Source organism: Gobio gobio (genome assembly GCF_949357685.1).
Source record: "Gobio gobio genome assembly, chromosome: 10".
NCBI lineage: Eukaryota > Metazoa > Chordata > Actinopteri > Cypriniformes > Gobionidae > Gobio > Gobio gobio.
Genome location: NC_137116.1, coordinates 17,121,637 through 17,133,859, shown reverse-complemented (window position 1 = coordinate 17,133,859; position 12,223 = coordinate 17,121,637). Strand labels below are relative to the sequence as shown.

The 12,223-nt window shown below is 40.8% G+C and overlaps 2 protein-coding genes across 2 annotated transcripts in view; one reads left to right on the top strand and one right to left on the bottom strand.

The window, feature by feature from the left end:
- Window positions 1-12,223, top strand: part of mfsd14bb (major facilitator superfamily domain containing 14Bb) — a 669,309-nt gene that overhangs the window by 176,044 nt on the left and 481,042 nt on the right. The window lies entirely within an intron of this gene.
- LOC307132772 (uncharacterized protein) lies at window positions 5,994-10,072 on the bottom strand. Its single transcript, XM_079827320.1, has 5 exons — window positions 10,054-10,072; window positions 9,794-9,921; window positions 9,394-9,556; window positions 8,918-9,210; window positions 5,994-7,180 (listed from the first exon to the last, which is right to left on the bottom strand). The coding sequence occupies exons 2-5, from the start codon at window positions 9,918-9,920 to the stop codon at window positions 7,089-7,091; spliced, it is 675 nt and encodes a 224-aa protein (XP_079683446.1). The 5' UTR covers window position 9,921; window positions 10,054-10,072; the 3' UTR covers window positions 5,994-7,088.

Sequence of the window (12,223 nt, the reverse complement as noted above, 5' to 3'; positions counted from 1 at the left end):
AGAGTCTGGTAGAATAAATGGGCCATTTTTACAAGTTTCTTTCCCAAGTTGAATTAAAAAGTATCTGGAGAACATTTGTTTGTTTACCTACATATAGTGTTTTGATTGAGAAGCAGGTACAAAAATGTTTGTGTTTGTAAGGAGAAATGCTTATGGTCCTACTTTTTTCTTTAAAATATTCTCTTCATTTGTTCTGGTTTTCTTTTATGTGAAGGGACGGTTCAAAAAACATTTCTTGGATTGTGTTTAGAGGCTCTGAATAACATTTATTGGATTGTTTAGAGGCTCAATGTTAATTGAATTAAACATTTTTCTCGTTTTCCAATATAAAAGATGAGTAGTTACACATGTTGTGAATGTCTTCAGCGTTCATGGTTTGCATGCATTCATGTCTGGTTTTCATGTTTCACACAATTTCGCACAACACCGGTTTGTGGGAAGTGGGCATGTCTGTACTTTTATTTACTTTTGTTTTATACAAAATATTCAATCAACTATCACAAATTATGCATCATTTGAAAGCCAAAACACTCAAGATTCATGTTCTGAACTTGTTTTTGCAATACATACACCAGAGAAGAAAGGGTTAAATGAAATGCTAAAGGACCGGCCATGTAAACATTAGCATAATATTAGCCGTACTCATCTTTCATCTCCTGTTGTTCAGATCAGATCGGACGAATCCAATAAACACCCGCATACATCTCTGTGTAAGGGTCCACCTTCAAAATGCATCCCACTTTTTAATCCAAAACAACAACAAAAAATAGGGAAAAAATGTTTGCAAGGGAGTTTTGAGTTAGCATAATCAATCATGTCCATTTTCAATGAAATATCGATTCTAATCCGTTTCTGGAAAACTCCCCCTGCTAGAATAGTCTCTTCCACGTGAAATGGTTCAACCCTCGTCTCTCTCCTTCAATCAGAGTCTCTCCTGTGATGCATCATATAGAGGAAGTGCCTTACAGGCTTGGTGAGCTGTCAATCATTGCGCCCATGGTTTTCGTTGGATAAAGGCACTCGGTGTCCAGCCAATGCCTTTCCAACAAAGGTTTGATTGACGGACTTAGTAACCAATCAAAAGGCATTATCTTGCGCAGTTTACGTAAGCAGGCTTTGGTGACTACTACTAGTGCTTACTGCGTAGGCTTTCATAACACCAGCACGCTGTCTCTAAATGCGCTGCGCACCGGCAGGCGAAATGGGGGGGTCTTGCGGAGCCAACGCGCGAGACCGCCCCCTCCGCGTTGACGTCATTTTTGCCGCGCGCACCCTCGCGCTCTTGCGGCCGCGGCGAGTATAAACAAGGCTTAAAGGGTTAGTTCACCCAAAAATGAAAATTCTGTCATTAATTCCTCACCCTCATGTCGTTCGAGACCCGTAAGACCTCCGTTCATCTTCGGAACACAAATGAAGATATTTTAGTGTAAAGCTGATGCTGAGAAAGGCTTCAGATAGGCCTCCATTGGCATTCAGTACATTTACACTCCCAAGACGCTTAAAAGGCACTTAAACCGTCGTTACAAAGTCCATCTCACCACAGTGGCTCTACAATAACTTTACGATGCGACGACAATAGTTTTTGTGCGCAAAAAAAAATCAAAATAACACCTTTATCCAACTTTTTCTTGTCTTCCGTGTGTGCCTCCACGACGCATGCGCGAGAATATGACGCAGATCCGGCGTTCGGACAGATGACCCAGAAGAGATTTGTTTACAGGCAGAGTAAAACGCGCGTGTCTAAGCTGTTGAATTCTACACTGATCGTGCTTTAGGTCTCGGTGTAGTTCTCAAAATCGGACTAAAGCGTGCATTTCATCGATTCCCGAACGCTGGCGCTACGTCATATTCTCGCGCATGCGTCGTAACTGTTTATCCATTATAATTAGCAGTTTATTGCAGATTTATTTGAATGAAAAACTACTCTTTACAATTGCAAATGTTCTGAAATAAATGGCCTTTTTGAAAGGACGCCTAGACTTTTCTTGACATAAAAGCTTACAGAAGCTACATTACTGAGAGAATCATCCTCATATTTGAATCATGTCATGATTAGACATTCAGTTTTATATTTAAGTTATTTTCAGGCTCTTAACATTAAATTATCATATTTTTTTCCCTAAGTGAAAAAAAAAAAAAAAACGTGAGTCACTTACATGTATATTTACATGTATATTACTCTGTTCCCATATTACTTTGAGTTATTATGACTCTTGGGTAGCAACATTTCAAGTGTCTAGTTTAAAATGAGACCAGTTTTAAGATTATAGACCATAGGGTTTAAGAGCTGTAGACATTTTCATTTGGGTATATCGTTTTCACAAGATGCAAAAAAGGGGCGTTTTGAGGTTTGAAATCCACCACTCACAATAGATGTGTGTGACGCATTGGAGGTGCAACCAATAAGGTTACACTGTAAAAAACAAATCCTTATTTTACAGAAAAAACTTCAGGTTTTTTTACAGTATTTTCTTGTAATTTAGAATTATGTTTAAAATGATGTACAATTACAAACAATATCTAAATAAACAACTTGACTGTTATTTTAAGGATTATATCATTAAAGGGGCTATATGCGTTTTTCTGAAATTTAAACTCGCGACTGACACCTGTGGCCAAAAAACAGAACTGCTCTTATTTTCTGCTCGCTCTCGCAGCGGTGGTGACGTCACATCCGCAGACAGCGCGGGAAAAAACGACCCGCCAGAAAATAGGAAAACTAGGATACAGGCTTATAGGTGCACCCACTGTGAGCGGACAAGGTGTCAGTATGCTCATCAGGAGATGTTTGAGTCATAAATGGTAAAATAAAAAGGCTATTGTTACGTTTATTTTGGGGGAAAAGTTGCATATAGCCCCTTTAATGACAAATTACAGTAATTCTCGTTTTTTATACAGGAACATCACTGTATTATTTTTCTGTTTTCATAAATAACATACAAATTCATGTAAAATTACAAACAATATCTGTAAATTAACAACTTGACTATTATTTTATCATTAATGACAAATTACAGTAGCCTAATTCTCATTTTTTTATACAGGGAATTACCCTATTATTTATACAGTAGTTTTCTGTTTTCATAAATTACATACAAATTCATGTAAAATTACAAACAATGTCTGTAAATTAAGAACTTGACCATTATTTTATCATTAATGACAAATTAGAGTAATTCTGTTTTTTATACATGATTATTTCACTGTATTATTTATACAGTATCTATACAAACAATAAATGTAAATAAACAACTTGACTGTTATTTTAAGGATTATATCATTAATGACAAATTACAGTAATTCTCGTTTTTTTTATACAGGAACATCACTGTATTATTTTTCTGTTTTCATAAATTACATACAAATGTATGTAAAATGACAGAAATAATCTGTAATAAAATATTTAGCTCATTGTATTAAAGGTTTATGTCCATACTAACAATTTAACATTATTCTTTGGAATTTTAAAGTAAATCTTATTAGTTTTATATTTACACTGTAAAAAATAAAAACCTAAAAAAACGGTCAAATGACTGGCAGCTACGGCTGCCAAAACAAAAAACGTAAAATTAAAGTAAAATATCTTAAGTCAAATAAAGTTCAAAAACTTCACAGAAATTTACATTAAAAGTTTTATAGAAAACACTGTTAAGATACTAATTAAGATATTTTACTTTAATTTTCTGTTTTACAGTTTAGGTGTAATTTTACCTTCAAACTGTAATTCTGGATACAAATATAATAAACTATAAAGCAAACTAAATATCAAACAATAATTGGTTTTAAAAAGAGTACAAATCTGCTCTCCGGGTTGAAACTTTCAGGCCTTTGCCCACACCACAAAACACCATTTGGCCAATTAATTAAATATAACAGCAAATAAAAATAAATATACACATTTGCTAACTGTAGTTTAAAACAAGCCACAGTTCACCTCACCAAGAGGCTCCCACAAAAGGAGACAAGAGTCTAGGGCAGTTGCATTCTGGCGGGACTGGCTTCTGGAGGTCGAGGGTAAGACAGTCTTCAAACTCAGAATCACAAAAAACTATTTGAAATATTTACTTGTTAACTACTAAGTACTAGAGGTGCACGATTAATCGCTAAAAAATTGTTATCTTGCTTCAAACACCCACATGATATCATTCCTATTTGACAAAGATTTATCTGTCTGTTACACCTTGGAAAAGTACGTTCGTTCACAAAGAACATAGTTTGGATAGAAACACTGATGTCTACAGTAGTGATCAAAATAGAGTAAATCACCTTTTGAAAGTAACTGGGTGCTTCAAATAATGATTGCATCATTACACCAGCAGGTGGCGACAAGTGACTTGAAAATGTATTTGTCATTGAACTATTAAAGATAGTCATTCAAATTAATACAGTAATGAAACAAGTCTTTATGAGTTAATCATTGAATCATTCACTCAACCCATATTTTTTTATTAGTTCATTGAAATTAATTTAACATTTTTAAAATAGACTGCAGCAACAAACATTTTTTTAATTGTCTGTTCAGAATTGTGATCTCTATTTGAAACAAAAAAATGTCCAGAATCATGCGGCTTTACAAAGTACTTAAAGAAAAGAGTTTATATTCATAAATATGTCTTATCACTTCTGGACAGGTGGAGATGCAGCTCCAATTTCCCTGCAGCACGTTTTAATATTTGCCACAGGATTGGAGAGGATTCCAGCAATGGGATTTCAAACACAGCCAGAGCTGTCCTTCCTTCATGAACATGATGATGAACTAGCAATGTTCCCAACTGCCAACACATGTTCATTAATTTGTAGAATTCCTGTGAAAAACACCTATGCAGCATTTAAAAGTGCCATGGAAATGGGAATGGGCAGTTCAGGCCAGTTTGGTTTACAGTAGGCCTAAATGTTTAATTTTTGTTAAGTTGTATTTTCTATTGAGTTCCTTTCTAACAAGTTGCTATTTTATATTCAATGTTTTCACTGAAATTAACACAAATGTTTCACTGTTCATTTAAAGGAACACACTGACTTTTTGGGACTTAGCTTATTCACCGTATCCCCCAGAGTTAGATAAGTCCATACATACCACTCTCATCTCCGTGCCATAACTCTGTCTGACACACCCACCGCTAGCCTAGCTTAGCACAAAGACTGGAGGTAAACGGCTCCAGCTAGCCTAGCTTAGCACAAAGACTGGAGGTAAACGGCTCCAGCTAGCCTAGCTTAGCACAAAGACTGGAGGTAAACGGCTCCAGCTAGCCTAGCTTAGCACAAAGACTGGAGGTCAACGGCTCCAGCTAGCCTAGCTTAGCACAAAGACTGGAGGTAAACGGCTCCAGCTAGCCTAGCTTAGCACAAAGACTGGAGGTAAACGGCTCCAGCTAGCCTAGCTTAGCACAAAGACTGGAGGTAAACGGCTCCAGCTAGCCTAGCTTAGCACAAAGACTGGAGGTAAACGGCTCCAGCTAGCCTAGCTTAGCACAAAGACTGGAGGTAAACGGCTCCAGCTAGCCTAGCTTAGCACAAAGACTGGAGGTAAACGGCTCCAGCTAGCCTAGCTTAGCACAAAGACTGGAGGTAAACGGCTCCAGCTAGCCTAGCTTAGCACAAAGACTGGAGGTCAACGGCTCCAGCTAGCCTACTGCTCAATAAGTGACAAAATAACGCCAACATTTTACTATTTACATGCTGTGATGTGTATAGTCACATCGTGTACTAAGACCGACGGAAAATTAAAAGTTACGATTTTCATATAATAGTTCCTGCCATATTGGCCTAGAAAATCACAACTTCTCATTTTCCGTCGGTCTTAGTACACGATGTGACTATACACATCACAACATGTAAATAGTAAATGTTGGCGTTATTTAGTCACTTATTGAGCAGTAGGCTAGCTGGAGCCGTTTACCTCCAGTCTTTGTGCTAAGCTAGGCTAGCGGTGGGTGCGTCAGACAGAGTTATGGCACGGAGATGAGAATGGTATGTATGGACTTATCTAACTCTGGGGGATACGGTGAAAGTCCCAAAAAAATCTGGCCTGAACTGCCCATTCCTTTAAGTTTCACTGTTTAGTTTAGTCACTGTTTTATATTCAATGAGTTACACACAATAAATACGCCGAAATAATTTTTGAAGTCTATAGTTTTGAAGTCACTGTCTTATAAATGTTGCAGATATTAAGTAAACTGCATGTGAGATGAAACCAAAAAATCTAAGCTGTAACCACAAGATGATTAAACTGATTGGATAATAACTAGGATTCTATAGGAGACAAATTATGAACATTTCAAGGAAATCAAATAAACCAGGAAACCTGAACATGTTAGACATCAAGCAAAACCAAACCTGAGTAAGATGAATGAGTGATAGAAATGGGGAAGGAGAGAGAGGTACTGTACATTCATACAATGTTCAAACAACAATAAAAGCATATCACAGGGAGTCGAGGAACCTAATAACCTCTCTCAAGAGGTCCACTCCAAGGTTTTCTCTTGGTCCTCCCAAGGGGTCAACAAGCTGCTGAAGTTCAGCCAAGTGGTCGTTGTTCAGGGCATATTCAGTCAAGGGGACTTCAACGCTGTCTGGCCAGTTAAAAGCTGGTACCTGTGATGTGTGAGGCATTTCTGTGTCCAGTTGAGCTGGCTGCTCATCAGCACCAAACACTCCCTGGATCCCAGTCAGAGTTTGAGCCTGTAGGCGAAGACAGCCACGCACAAACATCTGATATGGCGACATGTACCTTGCAGTTCTCAGGCGGTGATGGTTCCACTGGTTAATAAAAAGATGCAAGTCCCGGTTTATTCGAGGAAGGTAGATGTAATGGAGTGCCCAAAGATGCCTCTCGTTGTTGCAATGTACTGTTCCATCATCTTCTAAAAGGGTGAACAGCGAATGGTACACATTAACAACACCTCTCCAAACATCTCCCCACAGTCTCTCAACCCGTTGGTTATGGGTGCTCCTTCCCCTCAAAGCACTCCCCCTGGCAGAACCTCGAAAAACCTCCATGAAAAGGCAAACAGCATTGTTCTCTCCACCTTGGTCACAGCGGACTCTTGATGGCACACCATACTGGTCGACAGCCTCAACAAACTTCTGCATCACAGTGCTGCTTCTGTTGTTGTTTGAAGCTTCCAAAAATGTGACCAGTCTGCTAAAGCCATCAATAGCCCCGTGAATAACAATTCTCCACCTGAAAATGAAATATTAATACTCTGACATAAGAATGTATGGAATGCATATATACAAGAGAAATTATTCAAAAATAAAATTCAGAAGTAACATGTTTTTGAACAATCAACAAGCTGGCTTTCAACAACCATAAAAAGACATAATGGGCTGAAAACAAAACTACATCTGACTGAAATCGAAATGAATAATTTCCAAGTATTAACTAAAGGGGTGGTAAACCACATTCTTTTGAAGGCTTGACTGTGTTTGTGGGGTGCACTGTAACATGTGTTCATGCTTCGTTGTAAAAAAAATTGCCTTATTTTTCATATATTTGACCTTTATTCTACACTGCCCTGTCCCTCCTTGGGTTTACCTTTCTACCCGGTCTGATGCTTTCCGGGTTGTATGAAGCCAGTCCCTCAAAAATACGCAGTGGGCTCTGATTGGTTAGCTGGCCCAGTGTGTTGTGATTCGCTAAACGCCTAGTGTACGTATGTCGGAAACGTCACGCCCCTTACCGGAGGCTGTGCTTTGGTCGGCGTCAATAAAACCATATGAGCCCGAATCAGACCCAGAACATTTGAGTGAAGATGATCGAGCAGAACCTCTTCAGTCCTCAAGAGTAAAGACTACGGATCTATAGTGATCGCTACTGAATGGCACTTTAACTTTTGTATTTTTAGAACGATTATAGCCAAATATCTGTCGCAAGAACTAACCCAAAACGAACACTAAGCACTGGCTTTAACTAGTAAGTTAGCCAAATCACACACAGAACCATGTTTAGCATGCCTGAAGATAAACAATAAAAGCTCTAATCAAAGAATCATTTACACTAATGTCAGGTTCGCTGTTGAGATTTTAACGTTAGTGTTTGTAATGTTAGGTGTTCGTCGGATAACGTTAAGTATGAATGAGCATTTAACAGACTGGTTTGCAGAACAGCGTTGTCATCTGTTTACTTCCTTGCTACAACCTATTACAGGAAAACACATCGATGAAATATAAATCAGACTTACAGGTTGTGGCCCGTGAACAGCTTCTGTTTGTAAATCCAGCTTTCAGGACAAGCCGTTGTGCATATCCTGTATTGAACTCGCGAAGTTTGTGGAAGTTTGTGTTGTCCTCCGTGAAATGTGCAGCGCGCGCGTCGTGCATCCACGCACCGGCAGTGTTTTTTTCACGCAGCTGACGTTGTGCAAATCTGGCATTGAAATCGCGAAGACGGTGGATGTTTTCCTCTGTTTCCCCTGCGCGCGCCTGATTCCCCGCTGACTCAAACACACGTGCAACATGCTGTATGTTAAACGCTCTGCAACGCACCCCCGTCCCTATGAAGGCTGAACAGAGCAAGTCCTACCCCAGACCTGCAATCCGGATGAATATAACAGCGTTTCCTCGGCATCGCGGCAACAACACCCCCCCCCCCCCTTATTTAATATTCGAGGAGGAGGGGTTTATGTAAATATTGGGCCTGCTGATGTCAGCAAGCCCTGGAGAAATGTGTGTAGTCGCCTACTGGCCGTTTGCTGTAGTTCTTAGAAACTGATTTCTTTAAAAGCAAATATCTCCCTTTGCTTTAAACTTTGAACGTTGTAACTTTGCAGATGTTGTTTATGCTCAAGCAGCAACATTACACGCTAGCTAAAGTTAGAATAGTGAAATCGTGGTTTACCACCCCTTTAACTAAATGTGCCCATCATGCTTGGTTTTAGCTTCCAAGTAAAATGAATAATGAAATAAACTCATAACTCACCTAATGAGCTTGTGGTTGCCATCCAGATGCCATAAGGAATTGGCCCTGCAACTCGGTATGTCCGCCTACGTAGCCTGGAAGACATGGCTCTGCGTGCAGCCCCTTCGGGGTTGGTCCGGAGCATACTTTGACGCACGCGCCTTCGTTGCACCAGTAAGCCTTCTCCAAAAAGTCTTGCTCGTACAGCCTCTGGACCCAGTAAGTCATTGCTGCAGACCACCTGATGAACTCTTTCATCCAACTCCTCATCAGAGATGTTTGTGAAGCGGCCACGCAGAGATAGATTGAATGATCTGTGAAGGCCAAGAAACATTTTTTAAAATTATTCTAAGTGTAACATTGATTTATTTTATATTTTAAAAACAGAATTTCATGTTTCAGTTTGTAAGGAGAGAAGTCAGGCTGACAATTATCATTGTGCAATTAAACTAAATGATGACAGTGCACTTGTGTACAAAAGGAAGATCTATATTTACCTAAGACGTCGTTTCACAGTGCGACTTGAAGTGCCCAGTATGTCTGCTATCTGAGGAATTGTGAACTGAAGAGACAATAAAAACCGCAACTGTTCAGTGGTGATGTGACACTGTGGACGCCCATTATGTCCCCTAACGTGTGGAGCTTGATAACCAAGGGAGGCTGCAATAGAAAACAATTAGATACAACAATAGTTAGTGGTTTGACATTCACTTTACTTTGACAGTTCACTTTATCCAAGTAAGATTATTTTATGTTAGAACTGCATTATTTATATTTTTCCTTTCTTTACAGTGAACATTAAAACCTCTAATACGAAACATTTATTTCTGCATCCATCAGATTTTCGATAATAGTCCAGCCTATCCACTTCTGCATATCTCATATTAAAAAACATACCACCAGGTTGTTGCTGCTGCCGAACGTCTGCCACAAAATCGCCAATTAAATTTAACAGTTCGTTGGCTAATTGGGATTCTACAAGTCTCCCTCTTGCCCATTCAAGACTCCGCGACATTGTTTCCATTCTAGACAAAATTTAACAAGAAAACAGGGAAATCAATGTTAACTAGTCATCTATAAACACCAAACATCTTAAGGTCAGGAAACGTTAGGGGAAATACTGGGTGTCCACAGTGCCACAAAGCAAGATCACTTACCTTGTAATTGGGTGCACTCTCGAAATGCCCTATTACAATCAGAAAGAAACTGTCTCTGCGCCATTGTAGTTTGCCTGGAAAGAAGAGTAGTACAGTTCGGAAAGAATGCTGATGTTATGGCTTCCTGTGTTTGTTTATTAATTTACTAAGAATCAAAAACAATAAAAGCACATATCTATCTATCTGTCCATCTCTCTGTCTATCTATTTATCCATCCGTCCATTTCTCTACCTATCCTCTACCTATTTACAAAATGACAGACCTCCAGCAATTCGTTTATAGACTGGATGTGGATGAAATAGTTGTAATTAGTGTTTTTTAATTTTTATTAACAAAGTAGTAAACATTGTCTGGCTCAGTTTTAAAAAAGGACAAAATAGCATTCCTATGCAGCAGGACAGCACAAATTTATTACGGCCTGCTTGTGCGCTAAATCGCAAAGCATCTACGCTAACCATGTGCTCAGCCGCACCGAACTCTTGACAAACTACTAATAATATGTAGTGAATGTGGCTTACATAATTCACCTTTGAGGTTAAACTTAGTTCTATACACTGTTCTATACACTGCTGTATAAATGCAGCACTTTGTTAGCGTGTTTGTTCATGACTGTTCAGGGACCGCGGTCCCTTTAAATGTGCTTAACGCGCGTTGATGTGGGACGCTTGTCAGCACCATTTTGATTCTGAGTTTTCTGTTTTCACTGAATAAACGAGACACGCGCTCGTGTACTCAACGTGAGAAATTGTCGCTTGTTGTTTACTGCAATTTCCACACTGGTGACCCCGACATTAGTCTGCTGGACGTATTCAGAGACACGAAACGACCATGACCGCGAACGCCGTCACTCTTAAACTCCCCGAATTCTGGGAATCGTCGGCATCGGCGTGGTTCGCCCAGACTGAAGCGCAGTTTGCGTTGTGCGAGATCACCGCGGATACAACGAAATACTACTACGTTGTGTCGGCTCTCGGAAATTCAACGGCATCCAGAGTAGTGAGCCTTCTTACAAATCATCCGGCAACTGAGAAGTATACAGCACTCAAAACCCACCTGTTGAAAACGTTTGAACTGTCGGACGCTGAGAGAGCCAGCAGGCTTTTCTCCCTTCAAGGACTGGGTGACAGCAAACCATCCGAGCTCATGGACCGTATGCTGGATCTTTTAGGTGAACACAGACCTGATTTTCTTTTCACTCAGCTTTTCCTGCGTCAGCTGCCTTCCCAAGTGAGAGCTGCACTAGCTAACACCACAATCACTGATTGTCGGAGACTGGCTGAAGAGGCTGATAAATTTTTCCTGGCGAGTCAGGGACATTGTACGCCCGCGTTTTTTCCCACACACATCGCTTCGGTGACACAGGACGACTCCACACTCATCGCAGCAGCCACTTCTCGTCGGCAGCAGTTTTCTGGCCCCCAACAACCTTCAGGCTTGTGTTTCTACCATGCAAAGTTTGGAACCAAGGCAACCAAATGTCGCCCACCATGCAGTTCTCAGTAGTGGCCATGAGCGTCGGCCGCGTAGGCAGGCTGCTCTTCATCCGCGACAGCATCTCTGGACGGCGTTTTCTGTGCGACACGGGAGCACAGAGGAGCGTCCTGCCTGCATCCCGTTTGGACATGGTGACCGACAGCCACGGCCCTCCTATGGAAGCTGCCAATGGTAGCCCCATCCGCACATATGGAACGAGGTACGTCGAATTATGTTTCGGAGGACAGCAGTTCGGCTGGGACTTTGTTACTGCAAAGGTTGCCGTCCCCCTCCTCGGTGCAGATTTTTTGTGTGCACATGGACTGTTGGTGGATGTAAAAAACCGTCGTTTGATTAACGCTGTCACGTTTTGCTCTTATACATGTACGCTCAGTGGGGCCGGCTTTATGCGGAATGCTTTATGCGTCTACTTGCCAGTTTCCCAGCCCTCACTCAGCCCACTTTCTCTGCATCTGCCGTGAAGCATGGTGTGGAGCATCATCTCACCACTACTGGTCCACCCGTCTACGCCCGCGCTCAGCGCCTCGACCCAACCAAGCTCGCCGTTGCAAAGGCTGAGTTTGCAAACATGGAACGCCTGGGCATAGTCCGCCGATCCGACAGTCCATGGGCTTCGCCCCTCCACATCGTCCCCAAACCTGGCGGCGGCTGGCGGCCGTGTGGCGACTACCGGCGG